The sequence below is a fragment of the Lampetra fluviatilis genome, chromosome 5, assembly GCF_964198595.1.
Source record: "Lampetra fluviatilis chromosome 5, kcLamFluv1.1, whole genome shotgun sequence".
In the NCBI taxonomy this organism is placed as follows: Eukaryota; Metazoa; Chordata; class Hyperoartia; order Petromyzontiformes; family Petromyzontidae; genus Lampetra; species Lampetra fluviatilis.
Window position 1 is genome coordinate 8,086,573 of NC_136279.1, and position 18,984 is coordinate 8,105,556.

General features: G+C 51.4%; 1 protein-coding gene across 1 annotated transcript; it reads right to left on the reverse strand.

The window, feature by feature from the left end:
• Nucleotides 1–3,132: 3,132 nt before the first annotated feature.
• On the reverse strand, nucleotides 3,133–17,739 carry EIF3I (eukaryotic translation initiation factor 3 subunit I). The gene is made up of 11 exons (XM_078856642.1): nucleotides 17,560–17,739; nucleotides 15,357–15,449; nucleotides 14,638–14,725; nucleotides 14,073–14,138; nucleotides 13,445–13,594; nucleotides 11,769–11,896; nucleotides 11,106–11,216; nucleotides 10,402–10,491; nucleotides 6,295–6,368; nucleotides 4,724–4,816; nucleotides 3,133–3,463 (listed from the first exon to the last, which is right to left on the reverse strand). Exons 1-11 carry the CDS (start codon nucleotides 17,560–17,562, stop codon nucleotides 3,382–3,384), a joined length of 978 nt encoding a protein of 325 aa, XP_078712768.1. The 5' UTR covers nucleotides 17,563–17,739; the 3' UTR covers nucleotides 3,133–3,381.
• Nucleotides 17,740–18,984: the final 1,245 nt, after the last annotated feature.

Below are 18,984 nucleotides of genomic sequence, written 5' to 3' on the forward strand. Positions count from 1 at the left end.
CCGTGGTGCATTGGTTATTAGCGCGCTGTGCCTGCACTCCAAAGGGCACCGCTTCGATCATCATGGCGTGGCAGTTGAAGCAATGGGCACGTAGTTGATAACACGTCAGTATTCAGGAGGCGGGTAAACCACAATGTGGTGATCGGTCGGTGGGTCAGTCGCGTGCGGTGGGGTAAAGTGTGGGTGCGCCCGCCTCTCTTCCAAGACGTCTCAACAGCGTGGAAGGGGAGGCCAACGTGCCCTCGGGGGGGGGGGGGCTCTCTCTGGCTACTCCGTAGGGAAGACCCTTCCAGAATCATGAATATTTATTCACACTGGAGGAATCCGATGAGCTATAAAGCTCCATTAGGGGCACGGGGTTAGAGCGTGATAATCACCGACACGAATAACCGTGACACTGACAATAAAACCTGACACTAAAACGTAACCGCAGCACTGCCACTGACCATAAACACTCAATGATGTAAAGAGACCTACTTGCTGTACCTCCTCCTGACCGCGCTGAGGTGGGCATTGTCCCAGACTGTCCACCTGGGGGCGTCTCGGTCCCACGAGGATCAAGGCCGTCCTCCCCCACCCACCCCCTAAATCTCACCTCGTACGGAGATCCAGTCTCGCAGCGAGCCCCACAGTCTTACAGTGAGACTCGCAGAGACCCACAGCCTTACAGAGAGACCCACAGACTCGCACAGAGACCCACAGCCTTACAGAGAGACTACCAGACTCGCGGAGACCCACAGACTCGCACAGAGACCCACAGCCTTACAGAGAGACCCACAGACTCGCGGAGACCCACAGACTCGCACAGAGACCCACAGACTCGCACAGAGACCCAGTCTTACAGTCTCAGACTCGCAGATATACCGACCCTCATAGAGACCAAGGCTTACACAGAGACTCATAGACTCGCATAGAGATCCACATACAATGTGTTCCATGAGTGTGCACCGTCATTGTCCAACCCATGGGGTTTTTTTTTGCAGTGCACTCGGCCCGAGTGTTTTTTTTTGCTTGAAGCGTGATGATGCCCGACTAAGTTCCCCAAAAAGCTTCCAGCACATGCAGCGAAACGTCGGACATCATTCCGAACGCGCGGTAACAAATCCTAACTACCACAGGATGTTTTTTTTTTGCATGTTCATCACAAGCATGAGGTTAATGCAGACGTGATTCCTTGCAAACGGTTTCAGTTTGGTATTTGAACATCTTAGCACTTGTTTTATTACCAGAATGGGTTAAAACCCATTCTTAAAAATCGTTACCTACCTAGCGTTTAACTTAGTACAGGATATCTCCAGCTTTGTATTGTAAAACAAAAAACCACAAACACCTGGTGAGAGTCTGGACACATAAATCTATCTTGCAAGGGAGGACCTTTGATACAGGAACGACACAGCAGGAAACAACTCGGTTCAAATGAAACAAAAAAAACACGATGCAGTTTAGCCGTTTTTCTGCCAACCCTCAAGCAGCGGCTGCACGTCTACGACACTTTGAAATAGGTGCTGCATCCCCCCCCCCACCCAGCCTCGCTTCATTCATCTCTGGCTGACAAGTCACTTTGGCTTTGTCTCCGCGTGTCTTGCCGTCTCACCGCGCGCCTCTCCATTCGTCTCGTGTCCGTAACCATCTGCGCATCCGTCTCAACCCGCGTCGCCCTTAATTACCGCACGCCCGCATTGTTCTCGCGGTCCGTGTCTCGGTGTCGTCTTCATCCGTCTCTTCGTGCGTCTCCCGATGCTCTCTCTCCCCGCGATCACCGCGGGTGCATCCATCTTCATTGTACGGTGCTTTTTCTGCAATATTTTGCTGTCTTTTCTTGGATTTTCTGTTTGCACATAGTCACTTTAAGATGTTTTCTTGTTCATGTTTTTTTTTTCTGTTTGTTGCGGTTGCCCCCGATTCAAGAGCCGAATGGCTCACAGGGCTCTCTACCTAATACATTAACTTGAACCTCTCTCTCTGAAACTCGGGTCTCTCCCGCCTCCATTCACACACTTTGCTTCGCTGCCGGGCATGCAGACCGCACGGCGGCGCGTCAACGCGATTCTACCCCCCCCGCCCCTTCCTTGCAGTGCTCGTGTCATCTCGTCACGCGACGCTTGCATTCATTCTGGCACAGCTGTCCCGACAGCGCCAATCCCCGGCAGCACTCGCTAAACTCCAAGTGCTCGATTAATTAATAAATAAAACTGCTGGCGGCTCGCGAACAGGGTGGAGGTCGTTCCGAGAAAGGCACGGTCAGGCGACGTGAAAAAGTGGACAACTGGTGGGACGTGTGTCCATCTGACAAATTAATGTGAAGGCATCTGGGAAAGTCGTTTATGGTTGAGTCAACCAAGCTTAGCACGCCTACAGAGATACGTACCCACAAAAGATCCCCAATATAGTCTTGACAAGACTGTTGGGGCAAGTGCTGTTAGCTAGCACCTATGCAGGCCGGCACTGTGGCACACGAGGGGGTGGGTGGCCAGCAGCACACCCAGCTACTTTTGTCTACCCAGTGGCGATATTTACACACCGCAACTAGGGACTCATTTGAGGCCCAGTCGACCTAGGGGAGGCCCAGGATCAAATCAGATAATCGCCAGTGGTGTTGGTCGTGAGCGGGAATCGAACTCGGGTCGCCGGGTTCGTAGCGCAGTGCGCTAACCGTCGCACTACCGCTCCCCAGATACACGCTTACAGATATACAGAGATACCTGTACACTGACACATGCATGCACAGATATTCAAAGACCTACACACAAGACATTCACAAAGCAAAAGATGTTCCGTGCAACCATACAGGCTGTTGGGCCAAGTGCGGTTAGCGAGTGCCTCCGAGGGCTGGAATTGCGCACGAGGGGGTGGTGTGGCCAGCACCAAACAGACACCATGCGCGCGCGCACACACACAGAGAGGTTATCCTATTTGTTAAGGTAAGCATGTCGGGTACACGCATGACATTCAATGCTTCGAAACCAGGGTTGGTGGATCATAGAGACCATTAATAAGAATTCTAATGCACTCACATTCCAAATCACCACACACACATTTAAGCACTCTTACAAAACCAACTCATCATTCACCATCAAGAAACCCATACAACTCGTATGTACACAAACACGCACACGCTTTCATGGTCCTCACTCCTTCTATGTTGTTTTCATTTTTTATTAAATTTTTTCCGCACGGTGCCCACACCACATGTGAACCCTGGCCACATCCAGCCTGAAGACACGCGGGGTCGCACTCGAGCAAGCAAGCCAGCGAGCCATTGAGCCAGCGAGCGTCCCAACTGACGACGCAGCCAGCGAGCCAGGCGTCCACGACGCTCCGCACCACGCCAGCCTCGCCGACCCCGTGCGGCTCTCTCTGTACTCTCCACATGCGGCCGTCCTAGTGCTCAAACTCGAAGTCGAAGTACTGCGAGTCAAAGTAGTGGATGCGTACGTAGCCGTCCTCTCCACCGCTGCTGTAGCTGCGGGGGCACAGGGAGAGCGGGCGGCAGGAGTTGGCAAGGGAGAGACGCGCGTACACCGCTCGCACGGCAATCCGTTTATACTTCGACATCTAAAACTAAACTTCTTGGTTCTTTCGGTAAAGTCACGTAGAAGGGAAGTAATGAAATAATACAAATAAAACACAATAAAATAATTCTCACGACGTTTCGGCCACAACGCAAGCAGCCGTCCTCAGGTGAAAACCAGGTCCGTCGAGGCGACAGAGTCTGAAAGACTCTGAAAGACTCTGTCGCCTCGACGGACCTGGCGACAGAGTCTTTCAGACTCTGTCGCCTCGACGGACCTGGTTTTCACCTGAGGACGGCTGCTTGCGTTGTGGCCGAAACGTCGTGAGAATTATTTTATTGTGTTTTATTTGTATTATTTCATTACTTCCCTTCTACGTGACTTTACCGAAAGAACCAAGAAGATGAATCCCTGCAGTCACGAAAGCTTTAAATCGAAAAATAAAACTAAACTGTTTTTCCTTCACCAGATAAGGCTCACCCAGAGCTATACAGCTCTTTTTCAGAAGCGACCTGGCCACAAATGATAGTTCAACGAAGTGGCTTATCACGTGGAAATGTGTCGCAGCCAAATACTCTAAACGCACGTTGCTTCTAAATGTGGAGAGAAAAACCGGAGGACAGAGGAAAAATCCGCGAGAACACGCAAACTCAAAATATACAGGTGTCAGGATCGGGATCGAGCCCGCGACCTCCTGCATACCAGGCGAGGGAGTTAACATCATTATCATCATCATCATCATAGCCATCACCGGTCACGATCAATACACTGCTGGATGAAGACCTCCCCAAGCCATGGCCGCCTCTTGCAATCCTGCGACTTAGCACCTGCACACGAGCGGATTCCATTACTCAGACTCGTTGGTTGGAATCCTCTTGGACGCGTTCCATCCCCTGGCTGCTACACTCATTAGTCTTGGCCAAATGTTCCCCAAAAAAACACCAAAATTAACACCATTTCCCACTGCGCGTGAGCTTCAGCACTGGCAAGGCAAAGGCAGCGTGCGTGGTTCTGCCCACAGCGGCCCTTCGTGCACCCAGCCTCAACAGGTGCTCGCCGACAGCACCTGCGGTACGTTTATCTCACACGGATCTCTTGGGAGAGAGAGAGGCACACACAGATTGAGGGCTCTGGATCTCGAACCCAGGGCAATTAGCAGCTAGTGGTGGGTGGCTCAGGAGTCTCTCGATGAACCCTCAATCCCGGCTCACCTCTTCCCGTCGGGGTGGAACGCCACGCTGTTGATGGGCCCGAAGTGGCCCTTAACACGGCCAAACTCTTCCTCGAACACCAGGTGGAAGAACCTGCACGTGGGGTGAATGAAACATATGAAATGACATAGGAATCCTTGACATAATAATAGAACCATTCCTGCCGAAAGCACCTTGCAATGAGGCCTACACATTATTGCTATCGTCAGCCACGATCAATCCCACTGTTTGGGTGAAAGGCCTCTCTCCGCATCGTATCACTCGTGGTTTGACCATACTTCACCGCGCTGGTGAACGCCGACTGGCCCACGACCGGCCAAGAATCGAACTCGGCTCACCTGCTTCACAGTGTCGGCCGCTGACAATGGCGCCACCGCTCGGTCGCTTGTGTTGTGAGCACTCGGCTCAATTATAAGCAAAACTATTTCGGCATTAATATAAGGGAAGCATTGTTTTTGTTTTGCATTCAAACAGGCTAAGTGCTGATTGCAAATAATAACAAAATGAATGGCTGATCTCCCCCCCCGCCACCACCGCCTCGTCCCCCCTGACCCCCCCTCCCACCTCAGCCAACCCCGCCCCTACCTCCTCCTGCTTGCCCCGGCTCCAGTGCGGGCTAATGTTGCGCGTCTAAGAGGGAGCGATCGGGACTCATTCACTCGCTCCATCGGCACTCTGCCCATTACCGCCACTCTGCACGAGCACGTGCGGCTGTACGGCTCATTGGGTAATGGTGTGCATTAATTAGGAGCGTGTGTGCATGTGCGCACGTGTCTGTGTTCATGAGCATGTGTAAGTGAATATCTGTACATGCGAGTGCGGCAGTCTCTGTGTTGACGTACACGTGCAGGTGTGTATGCCCGTGTGGGGGTGTGTCTGCAGGCTCACAACAATGAGCGGAGCTCCGGGCTGCTGACACACAGCGAGTTAGCAAAGTGGGCAGCACAGGGGCGGCCTCTGCCAGCCATCACATTCAGTGAACCCATAAACACCTGGACCTGTTCCGTGACATCCTACACACTTTGCACAGCAACAAAGTGCACATAGCCTGGCACAAGCGCCTTTGGTGATGTTACCATCACATGGTGCAGTTGTTGTATACGCCTGCGTGTGTCTGTATCTGAATGTGTGCGTGTGTATGGAGAGTGGTAGTCTAGCGGTTAGTACACTTCACTATGAACCTGGCAACCCGAGTTCGATTCCCATTCACGGACAAAACCAGTGACAATTATCTGAACCACTCCTGGGCTTCCCGAGGTTGACTCGTCCTAAAATAAGTATCCGGTGTGGTGTATAAACATCACAACTGGGGAGAGAAAGGCGGTCGCGTGTGCCGCTGGCCACGCACCCCCTCGTGTGCCGTGCCGGCCTTCATAGGTGCCCACTAACAGCACTTGCCCCAAAAGTATGGTAAGGCTATACGGGGGATCTTTACCTTTGTCTTGTGTATACATGCGTGCTGGCAAAGTGCATGTATGTACGTATGTTGAACTTATTTCGCACCGTTATGTAGCCAACCGTGCTAATCGGAGGTGCGCGGGAATCGGAGGTACGGGGGAAGCCCCACTGACCTGGCCTCGAACTTGCCGATCCTGGTGGACGTGGTGGTGACGTCCATGGCCTCCTGCCCACCTCCCAGCACCACCTGTAAAGGGGGCGAGGGTGGATGCTGGGCGTGAGCGGCCGCACACCTCGCGGCTGAAGATACCGAGCGCAGGGAAACCAGAGGAGTGAGGCCGGGAGAGACACTGAGCCAGCAATGCAGAATAGCTGGGTTTGGATCAGAGTTCTCAAGCGTAGCAAGCTAACTAAACTATTTTTCCATTTCACTAGGTAAGGCCCTCTGAGCAATGGTAGCTCTTTTGGGGCTATCCATTTAGCACGTAAGCATGGAGGAGGGAGGTTAACCCAAATGCGTACACTTGCGTATGGGGGGGGGGGTCTACTGACAATGTACGTACGCATAGGAAACGGGGGGGGGGGGGGGTGAAGCCTCGATAATAATTTGTTCTAAATTGGCTTTCAAATGAGTTAGGTAGTGAGGCGGTGGACTGTCTGTTTGCTTAAACACGTTAATATTATTAATCCTTGATCGTTTATGCGTGGATTAAATATCGGCCGTTTTATAGGATTCGGGGAGGGTGGGGTGCGTCAAGCGTACGTACGCAGGTGGGAGGGGGGTGTAAAAAGTACGCGTGCGTACAGGGAGGGGGGGGAGGGGTCAAGTTATGACAGATTTTTGCGTACCTACTAAATGGATGGCCCCTTTTCATTTGCAACCTGGCCACAAATGATCGCTCGACAAAGTGGCTTATGTAGGAAATGTTATATTGCAGCCAAATACTCTAAATGCCTGTTTCTAAATATGGAGGGAAAGACGAGAGGACCCGGAGACAACGCCGATGGGTCTCAGTCACCAATGATTGTACAAAATACCCCATCACATTCAATTGTGTTTTGGCAAAAATTCTGAAAATAATAATAATTTATTTACTGTGGAAGGGAACGTGAAAAACAATGCCCCCTGGGGTGTGAATATAAAATCACTAAGTGCCAACCCAAGCTGCTGATACCATCACTTCACACTATTTAATTGTTTTTGGAATCAGTTTTTAAGGTTTACAAGCGAACATAATCGTAAAAATGTATCCACCTGTGCATGGTCATCCAATTTCACATTCCAATAAAGGATTGGAAAAGTCTCTGCCATTAGTAATGGCATTAGAGTTACACATTAAGTATTAACCATTGCTATCCAACACCGAACCGCTTAATCACGTGTCTGCACAGCTGTGTGAGATAGACCACAGAAAATATTACGGGCCGCAGGCCATCGAAGTCTCGTCTCAGTGGGTCATCCACGTAGTCTGCAGAATTGGTTTAGGCAGTGTCGGCTCTCTCCAGTGAACACCCGACGGCACGACTGGGATTTAATTTGTAAAACAACGAAAAAAATCGGGCAAACGTTTGAACGCGGAACACGAACAGACGTCGCTCTCCGACAAAGCACCAACTCCCGACGCGACACGCTCGCCGGGCCCATTCCCCAACAGCGGAACGCTCTCCTCCGACGGTGACAGGATTAACATCTGCGGCAACAACGCTGCTGCGCAGGGGTCATCAATTACAAAGCGAAAGAGGGAAACATTTGTGGGGCGGAGAAGGAAACAACCTCTTCTCTCCGCCGCCGCTTACGTCTCCACCCACCCATTCACCACTGCCGTCACTCCGCTGCCCCCCCCCCCGCCTCCTTCACCCCACACCCCCGGGCTGGACTCACACAGGGCGACACTGGGCGACACTCCATGCTCATTTGCCCGTGACAGTCGTGCATAATTAAGGCACAAAAATCTCGCTCTCCCGGCAAAGGCGATGGCAATTATTGCGATAATGCACGCGCGTGCACACGTCCATGCGCGCGCACGCACGCGCGCACGCACACACGCACGCACGCGCGCTCCCGGATCGACGCTCGTTAATCATGGTGGGTGATTGCGGGGGTGGAAGGGCTGAGGGGTAGTGGCTCCCCCCCACCCGATAACGCCAACGCAACCGCGCGTGAAATAGAGTAATACATCCTCCAGGACGTACACACGGACACACGCATACACGCGCGCCCGTGAGCCTCTCTTCCAGTGGATGAGATCCCCAGTATCGAGCGTCGATTCCCTGGGGAGGTTAAAGCCTGTGTAACCAGGGCATTACAGTACAAAAATAATGATGCTGATGACACGGCGATTATAGCGAGCGGTGGCACTGCAGGATAGCGTTGAAGAGCTTAACGAAGGAGGCTGAAGAGTCAGGGTACAGATAAATATGCGCAGCGTCGTAGCCGTGTCCAGTACATGTACCGAACAAAAGGCGATAACTGTTCCAGCGTTCGAGCGACGCAAATGACAAACACAACTGTTTGTTTATCCAGGCCAATTATTGAAGACGGACCGATGCAAGAATTTGTGATTTTACCATCTCAATGTTTCTCATTTGTCGTCTCGTTAACACAGATTTGTGAGCTCCATTAGCCCCGAGTGTTCTCCGATACAGAATGTTCTGCTCACTCGATACGGATCCCTCATTTTAATCAGGCAAAGAACCCTAGTCTCATCCGATACAGAACCCTCTTTCTCATACGATACAGAACCCTGTTCTCATGCAATACGAAGCCCTCATGCCATTTTATACAGAACCCTCAGCTCATCCTATACAGAGCCCTCATCTCATCCCATACAGAAACCTCGTCTCGTCCGACACAGAACCCTTACCTCATCTAATACAGAACCATCGTCTCAGCCAATAGGCTGTGCGAGACGAGGGTCGCCACGACATTAAAACCCCACCACCATCACCACAGCCAGCACGATCGCCGTCCCAATCACCACCACAACCATCACGATCGCTGTCCCAATCACCACCACTGTCATCACGAATGGATCCTCGCTGTCCTCTCCGTGACCCGTAACACTCCCACGTAGGGCAGCAGCACCAACACAGCGGAGGCAGGGGGGGGCGGGGTTGAGGTCCCCCCCCCTTCCCCCCTGCCTCCCCCAACGTTACTGCGTTTGCATCACAGCCGCCAGGAGCCCCCCCTTACGTAACCTGGATTTACGAGCCACGCTCGCGCACCCCACTCGCCCCACCCCCTGCCGCCAACCCCACCTTAACCCGCCGCTCGCCCAGCTTTAGGCATGCAGACTCACGGCGACAAAGTGCACATAGCCGGACACAAGCGCCGGTGGTGATGTCACCGTCACATAGCACAGTTGTTGTATACGCCTGTGTGTGTGTCTGTATCTGCGGGTGTGCGTTCGTACACAGAGCTTTAGTGTAGCGGTTAGCGCGCTCTTCTACAAACCCGGCGATCCGAGTTCGACACCGGTGACGATTATCTGAACTGGTCCCAAGCCTCCCCTAGGTCAACTCGTCCTGAAAGGAGTTGCTGGCATGGTGAGTAAACATCACCACCGGGGAGATAAAGGCTGATCCCCAATAAAACCTTGACAGCACTTGCCCCAATAGCCGGTACGCAAGGACAATATTAATCTAAAGTTACAGCCCCATGTCAATCCACTGATGGATGAAACCTTGGCTGAATGTTCGGGTCTGGGGTAGTTTTATGGACTGGGTTGGCTTGAGTGGCTAGGGCTACTGCTTGGTAGGCCAAATAGTGAGAGCAAGGGGCAGGGCGAGTGTCCATGCGGTTACAGTTTAATGGTAGGTCTAATATTCGTTTGGTGAGGTGTAATGTTCGTTTGATGAATATGGATGGGGGGGGGAGGGGCGGCTAAGGGTAGGGGCTAGGGGTACGGTCAGGTCAGCTCGTGTGATTAGGAGCATGGATACTTATCTCTGGTTGGCTATAGCAGTCGATCTTTGTAGTGCCACGGATTGGCTGGCTAGAGACTGTGCTCTGTCCCCTCGCCCTTTATCGCCATGCACAGCTCTATTCACTTCCTATTCACTTTCCGTTCTCTGCTCACCTATATCATTTAGGACCGCCCTCCGGCTGGACGAGATCGCGGAGCGGGGAGTGATAAGTGGGTACAATTTTACAACGACCCCAAGATCAGGGGGCTGCCCACCCTCCCCCCCCGCAAAAAAAATTCTAATGATAGGCCCGATGGTCCATTATGTAACGGCGGCCCAAAATTTGACTCAATAGGCCCGATGGCCCCACTCACGTGATCGTGTGTGGGCGAGATGGCGGCCGAGTTGATGGGCCGGTCCGTCTTGTAGGTCTTGAGAAGCTCCAGGGAGTCGGCGTCGTACAGCTGCAGCAGAGAAGGCGCACGACCATGCGGCACGCACGGTCAGGAGGGGGGGGGGCGACGCAGTCCGGCCTGGGAATGAATATATTACACCCCCCCCCCCCCCCGTGGCCCCTTCATGTCCCGCTGCCCCCACTTGCACGCCAGCGTTACTAATGTGCACACTTGCACACACGTGCGTTTATGTGTGTACATTCATGCGCCTGTAACAACAAACTATTCAGTACAGCAGTCGTGTAATAACAGACAAAAAAATTAATCTATATTTTCGCTGACCATGCATGCATAAAGTTGCGTGTCTGAGCACTGATAGATTGTACGCGTTTACATCCTTTTACAAAAACATTCGAAAGAACAAACAAGGCAGAACAAGGGCTTTTTGAGAAAACTTCAGATGTAGTTCTGTGGAAAAATCTAGCGGGGCCGTTCACTGACACAGGGGAGTGCACTGCTCGCCGCGATAGCTCCAAAGACGTTAATCGATTGTAGCAGGATGGCAACGCAATGGGTGTGAATGCGACTGGAATATAACTGCAGGTAAACAAATACAAACACCCTAACGAGGTTAATTTTTGATGACGGTTTCAGCTCTGTGTGCGCGAGCGTGGCTCGCGTACCTTGGCGGTGGTGTCTTTGGAGGCCGAGATGACCATGGTGAGATCCAGCGAGGTCTGGATGTCGTGGATCTGCTTCGTGTGCTCCTTGGTGCGTGACAGCACCTCCCCGGTCTGCAGTCACGCACACAAAGACTGCTGTTGACGAGCACCGACGTACGGTGTACGAGCGGCTGGTGTGACCAGAACGATGTCCGAACGTCTGTCTCCCCAGTGCTGAGGTTTACACACCGTACATCGTACTAATTGTAAGGGTAATTCAACCTCGGGGAGGCCCAGGACTAGTTATTGGTTCGATATCTCTCCTCATTGCACTAACTGCTAATATCTTAACCAGTGCCGTCCTCCTCCACCTTCACGCATGCGCACAAACCAGTGTGGCGAAGTATGTTCAAACAAGCAACTTAGACCGAAACTGCATGGGGAGGCGTTCATTCAGCAGGGGATAGACGTGGACGCTATTGGACATCTGCGAAAAAGAGCTTCATGGTTCATTGGATTCTTCCTGTCTAAATAAATATTCTGATAAACATTCTAAAGACCCTGATTGGATTCTGAACAGGATGATTATTAAATCCCACCATACACTCATCCACGCGCCCTCCCGACACACCCTCACCGCACACCGAACTCTTGCCACACTCGCCGCCCTCGCCACTCGCTCACCTTGCGGCAGAATTGGCAGAGCTCGCCGTTCTCCATGCCGGCGATGATGTACTCCCCGAGCGAGCCCCAGATGGCGCTCGTCACCTTCGACTCCTTGCACGGGATCTTCATGAATGGCTCATTGTCGGCTGGGGACGCACGCGGAGCAGGCGGCACGGTTAACACCGGCTGTCTTATTTCTGTAACTTTTACAGACAAGCTAACCGGCTTCTCCCCATCTCGACGATGCTTAACTCCACGTAACCGTGGTATGGACTAAGCACGCCTGGGAGCTGCGGCTACGTACGTACGTCCTCGCCAGCGGCGCTTGCTCCTCCAATTAGGACAGTTGGCTACATACGGTGCGAAAGAAGTTCAAAATACATACCTCCTCCATGTGGGGGATTTAACAAGTGGCAATGGACAACTGAGGATATTTGACGCACTGCCCCTCTGCTGACAACCAAGCCCGCGGGGGGGTCAATGAATGGTGGTCACCCATACGAGCAACTATCCAAGCGCAAACCTGCTTAGCTTCAACTATCTGAAGAAAATGAGCTATTTCTGAGTGATTTGGCTATCGGTCCGGTCCCCGACAACTGCTGACACATCACCCCCCCCCCACCACATCATGATGCGTCTACCCTCAATGAGGCTAAAGCTGGATAAAGCAGTGTATGTATAGTCGCCATTTGATTGAATGGGCTCAGATAAGATACATTCGATTATCAGGCCACTAACGATTCACCCTCAACCCAACCCCCCTCCTACCTGCCCGGATGAAGCAATCAATACCAATTGTTTGCAGTCAGGATTAGATTTAAGAATATTATTTGTGTCTCATATGTGCTGCCTTTTGTATTACCTACTTCATAGGTCCTGTCTTGTTCATTTCAATGGGTCTAAAGGCATCATTTGTCTATCTTGCTAATCAGCCACAATCACCAAACTGTTGGGTGACAGCATCTCTAACGCTCCTATGATGTAGCATTCAACTGAGGATTTAAATATAATTTGGAGTAAGCATGAAAACTATTTCGATGCACGTATCGTGCGCGCAACAATGGATTTTAATCAACAATTCAACAAAATATGACGGGGCTACTACGGATGACCTCCTTCTCTGTGACCGTGATGGGAGCGCTTCTGGGTGCAGTGGTGATACAAGAGCTCCACCTAGTGACCGGCAGCAAGCTCACATCGGTCATCCGAAGGAAGATAGTGAACCCTGCCATGCTAAAGTGGAATTTCCAGTGCCAGCACGGGACTGCCAACGGAGAGACGCTTCGCCCCATGCTTGTTTTAGCAGAAGGAATGTATTGATTCATTAGTTAAAATCTATCCTTATTCTCAGATCACATATCTAATTATTCATGAATGATACAAATTATATGCTCTTACCTGAAGAGAACAAGACAGACTATCACAACATACAACACATTACCAACAAGACCGTATAAACGAACCAAACATTTTTTATTGTTGAATTGAACCCTGCCCCTCAATCACGACTCCAAATTGTGAACCCCCCCCCCCTACCAAATCATGACAATTTATTGAATCGCAACGGCATGAATCGCTGCACGCTTAATCGCCTGATCCTAGCCGCCGAGACTCAAGACGAAAGGTGTCAAAAACTGCGAGCCGCCGGTCCTCCGACCTCCAGCCTACGACCTCTGCAGTCCCACGCCACTCACTGATCTGGCTGGGGTCCCGCAGGTCGAAGAGGTGGATGAAGCAGTCGTAGCCCATCTGCTTGTCTGTGGTGAACATGACGATGTTTCCGCTGAAGTCGAAGCCGCACGTCCTCACCGCCGACTTGGTCTCGACCAAGCTGATCTGCTTCCCTGCACCGCGGGACGCACGGCAGCATTTCAACAGCTTAGTTCGGCAAGCTAAGGGGGGGTCATATCGCTCATAAGCAGGGCGTACTGGCATACGCCTGTGAACCAGAGTTTTGGGGACATGGGTGGGTGGATCACGCAGGGATTTGTGAAACTCCCAAATCCAGTGGGCTGTGTACAAAGTGGGCAGGAGACAGCAGCCCAGCAAAAAGAGACTTTAATCTGCATGTCCTGCTAATCTGGGGGCAAGTTGAACTATGGGAGGCCTAGGACTGCTCTCCACACAGACAAATACACAAAGATCCCCTGCATAGCCTTAACAGACTGTTGAGGCAAGTGCTGCTAGCGAGCACCCATGAAGGCTGAGACATATACACACTCACTCGCACACATACGCACTCACACACAGACTCAAACACTTGCACGCACAGATGTGCACACAAGACTCAAATACAACAAGGCACTCGTTGCTCAGCCTTACCCGTATGACAGTCCCACAGGCGACACGTGTTGTCGGCTGCTCCGGTCAGTACGTTCTTCGTGTCCCCTGCATCGTCACCACCAGGTCAAGGGAAATTCTGCTGCAACACAAACTCCTCCCGTGCTTCTCAACACGGCGTCTTCAGATGCGGTCACGCTTAGGCCCCGAATCACCGATGACCAGATCACCCGGAATGAACCCTATTTCGTCACGATCTCAGAAGCTAAGCAGGGGTTTGAAGCCTGGACAATGCTTGGGATGAGCGACCATAATGCTATGCTGCCCCCATACACCACAACTTCCTTCCCTCGGCCTTCCATGCTGTCGACTCCCTGCCCCTGTTCGAGTCCAGGCTCAAGACATTCCTTGCTTTCCTCTGCCTATAACTGTCTCTGTCTGCAAAATGAAAAAAACATAATTTCTGAACCAGGTCCAAATATGAGATCACATTTCACGTCCACACAGACGCTTTATAAATCTAAATCATATTGTACAATGTGGCAAAGCATTGTGGAGTAGCATGCCATGATGTGGCTCGCGGGACACACAGCCGTCGTGAGGATACAGTCCACGTCCACACACCACACGGCTCCCTGGTGTCCATTGTAGGTGCCCAGGCGCTCGCCATTCACCGAGTACCAGACATTCACAATCTGCTCGCACACAAATGTAAAGACACATACACACACCACACAGGTAAGTTACAATGTGTCTCCATGCTCGAAAGAGCTATGGTGTAATGCTTGTCTGCACTGTTTCTGCACTGGTGGCTCTGATGAAGTGGTGCAGATTCCATTCTCAAGAAGGGAGGCCACACACACTCCCACGCAAGAACAAAAAATAAAACACCCGTGTTTTTGACCTGCCACTCTCCATTGTTTTGAGAGGCACAATGGGAATGTACACAAGCTGTCCAAGTTTATCCATTAAGGATGCTTACAATTTTGAAATAACTTGATGGACCAATATTTGCGGCCATGCAAAGAAACTCACAAATGCGCGGATACATGCACTCGACACACCGATACACGAGCGCGTTCTAATGCACGTGGGCTATTCACACTGTTAGTTCGAAAACAAAACCTTTTAGAAAGTATTTACATGACAATCACCAAAGGAATTGGACAGATTTGAGCATTGGTATTGGTGAACTGTGCAGTGGCGTTTAACATCAATTTGTTTATCGGTTTCATAGTTTTTGTTTTCAAACGGCCGTACGGACAGACACAGGGACAGACAAAATATTTCCTGCAATCAGATCTCTCCTCAAAAACAATGCCAGACCTGGTCCTTGGCAGAGGAGAAGAGCAGGTCTCCCTCTCGGTTGTATTTGATCTGTGTGATAGAACGCTCATGTCCCTGCAGCAGGATGGGTTTCTGCAATGAACCACGTGGAACAGAAAAAGTACAGGCACAGGTCACACAAGGAGTCACGCGCGGGTCGACCACGAGTGACAGCGGGGTCAGGCATTCAGCCAAGTGGAGGGGACACAGTCGTCAGGTTTTCGGCCTTCCCAGCAGATATGTGGTGAGATGTTAACTACCTCGCCTGGTATACAGGAGGTCGTGGGTTCAATCTCGACCCCGACGCCTGCTGTATATTTGGAGTTTGTGTTCTCCGCCATGGTCGCATGGATTTTTCTCCGGGTCCTCCAGTTTTTCCCTCCACATTTAGAAACATCCGTTTACAATATTTTGTTGCTGTACATTTTCATGATGATAAGCCACTTCGTTGAGCTATCATTTGTAGCCAGGTTGCTTCTAAAAAAGAGCTATACAGCGCAGTGGGCCTTGCCGAGTGAAATACAAACGTTTTTAGATGCAATACAAGTTCAGACGTCCTTATATTAATTCTAGATTTGAAGTTTTCGTGACTGCAAAGGTCCATACTCTTTGGTTTTTTCGGTAAAGTCACGTAGGTAAAACATAAAATAAGAATACATTAAATCACGACGTTTCGGAGGCAACACAAGCTTCCGTCTTCAGGTGGCACCGTCACAGCAAAATTACGAGATCAAGTGATTTTTACTGTATCAATTACTGTATCAAGTGATTTTGCTGTGACGGTGCCACCTGAAGACGGAAGCTTGTGTTGCCTCCGAAACGTCGTGATTTAATTTGTCCTCATATTAAGTTCAGAGGTCCTTATATCCGAAGTGTGCTTGCATCAGAAATTGTCCGTTTCCTTCCAATCAAATAGTGTCATGCAAGAACGCGTTGCTTATATCAGAAGGGGACTAACACAAGGTTTGTTTGTATCGAGCTTCTATTGCAATGACGCACATTGGCTACGATTGACAGCAGTTTCTCGGCCACGTACAATCGTTGCAAAACTGAATTAACGGTTTTTCAGTGCAGCAGTCCAACGAATTAGGCAACCACACTGAACATTTCAACATTGTCCGAATAATAATGTCCAAGCGGGGTGTCATTTTGCAGGTGATTATGTGCCGTTTTAGACTTTTTGGCTTATATGTCGAACGGGCCAATTGAATGATACATATAGTATACTCAACCGAATACACACCATCGTCATCCCAGCATGGATGAATGGATTAATGTAAGTTCGTCTGAGCACGTCAAGCCACACGAACAGATTAATTAACATCCATTGCTGTGCAAATTGATTTGACACATTACGCCCAAGTAAAAAAAAAGCCAATTCGCAATTATGCAAAGTATTACCAACATCTTGAAATCGTCGGAAATCTTGGAACTGCCCAGTATGTAACGTGTAATATTTTGTTCAGTGACGTTTCTTGACGGTAAATCTATCTCTAACCTACGGTTGCTGTGTTGAGACTAGGAGCACGCTACTTCTCACGCATTATAATTATCAACGTACAAATCAAACGTTGATGGTCCAGCAACAGATTCACTCCGGTGACGTCGTCACGGCGCTTGTGCCAGGCTAGGTGCACTCCGAGGCCCCAGGTATAATATGAGTTAACTACCCGAGATGACTGACCCGTCACCTGTGCTTCCTGCTAGTCACTCGCTCACCGACGATCAGTCCCCGCCTCCGTACCACTCTTCTTTCGCTACTACCGTACAATGGTTAATGTCAACGTACTGTGAATGTTGAACTTCTTTCGCACCGCACGTAGCCAATCGGTTGGCGACGTATCGACTCCTATCAATCGGTTTCGCCTGCACTAGACTAAGGCGTCTTACACGGTCCAGCGCGGTGTGCTGTGTGGCCTCTCCCCTTCGGCGAGCGCGACTTACGAACAAAAAGACATTGACAGCAGCAACAGCAACTTCTCCCAAGTCTACAGAAGACGGTAACGATTCGCCTTCGAGACTCGGGGGGTGGAGGAGGGGAGGCGGCGAAACAGAACCGGGGGAGTCAAATCCCCGGGGCCTTCTCACGTGCGGAGCCGCAAGAAACCTAAGAATCGCGCGCATGCAGCGCGGCTCCCACACCCAACGCGCCCGTCTCTCTCCCCCCCATCCCCCCCGTCTCTCCCCCCCCACCCCCCCGTACCATGGCGAGGCGCTGGGTGATCCCGGCTCCAGACGGGCCGAGGCGGTGGCGGGAGGTGCGGGGTCGGGGATATTTCAGCGACCGGCTGGCTACGTTCACGGGCCGCGGCAAAGCGCTCGGCTGCCCTCGGTCTTGCTCGAAGAGAGACGGACGTGACGACAGAGCGCGCACGGAAGTGGGGGCCGGTGGAGCACATGACGTCACGCTCAAGAGACGGCTGTGATGACGTCACGCGCAAGAGACGGCTGTGAAGACGTCACGCTCAAGGGCGGCGGTGGTAAGGTCACGTTCAAAAGCAGTGGTAAGACGTCACGCCCAAGAGCGGCGGTGATCACGTCACGGTTAAGAGTGGTGATGATGACGTCACGCCAAAGAGCGGCGGTGATGAGGTCGCGAACAAGACCTGGGGTGATGACGTCACGCTGAATCGCAAGAGCAGCGGTGATGACATCACGCTCAAGAACGGTGACGATGCCGTCACACTGAGATGTTGGTCGTGTATGTAGATAGCCCCGTGACGTCATCGTCACCGTGACAAGCGATTACGTCAGTGCGTACTTGCGTGTGTGGATGTAGCCAACCGTGCTGATCAGAGGTGCGGGGGTGGGTAGGAGGACAGCAAGCTAAACGCACACAAAAAGCACTTTTTTTTTTAAATAAATGGGTTCGTCAATCCTGGTGATTTAAAAGTGCAGAGCTCCCAGTGGCTTTCTGAACAGGGTCAGGAAGAGCGTTCCAGACGGCCGTGGCTGAGCCAAAAGCCTCCGCCGCTGCTGCTCGCGAGGAGGTGCGTGCGTAAGGCACTGGGATGGAAACGATGACCACCGACAAAGAAAGTAAAATAAGGACCTCGTTGTCTTTATATAAATCGCGGTTGCTGAGCACAAGGCACCAACAGTAGCGAAACGTGAAGCGGCCAGCAACGAGCACCACGATTACAACTGCACATTGCTCAGTGATGCTGCTGCGTTGACAGTGGTGCACTGGCACAATTCACAACAAGCAGAAACTCAACACGTTTGTCCACAGCAGAGAACGAAGGGCCATTGTCCGAAACGTCGCCTATTTAAATTTTTGTCTTCAGGCGGGTTATCTTCTATTCTGGCGCCCCGTGGTACCCCAACGCGTTCCCGAGTAGAATGCCAATGTCGATGTCTGCCAGCCACGAGAGGGCTCCAGGAGAACGGAGTCCGTGTCGTGAAGTCTCCTCCTATTCCTCTGCCTCCTCCTATTCCCCCTCCTCCTATTCCTCCTATTCCTCTGCCTCCTCCTATTCCTCCTCCTCCTATTCCTTTGCCTCCTATTGCTCCTCCTCCTCCTATTCCTCCTATTCCTCGGCCTCCTCCTCTGTTGAAGGGGCACAGAACCACCGCAGTGGTTTAACTGCATGGCCCCAAAGTTTTGACTGCGTGGCCACAATTGCAC

Coding starts and splice junctions, on each gene's coding strand:
- EIF3I (XM_078856642.1), bottom strand. Junction 11,217..11,768: donor TCTGCCAATTCTGCCGCAAG/GTGAGCGAGTGG, acceptor GCGTGACTGCAG/ACCGGGGAGGTGCTGTCACG. Junction 6,369..10,401: donor TCTCGCCCACACACGATCAC/GTGAGTGGGGCC, acceptor CCCCCTTTACAG/GTGGTGCTGGGAGGTGGGCA.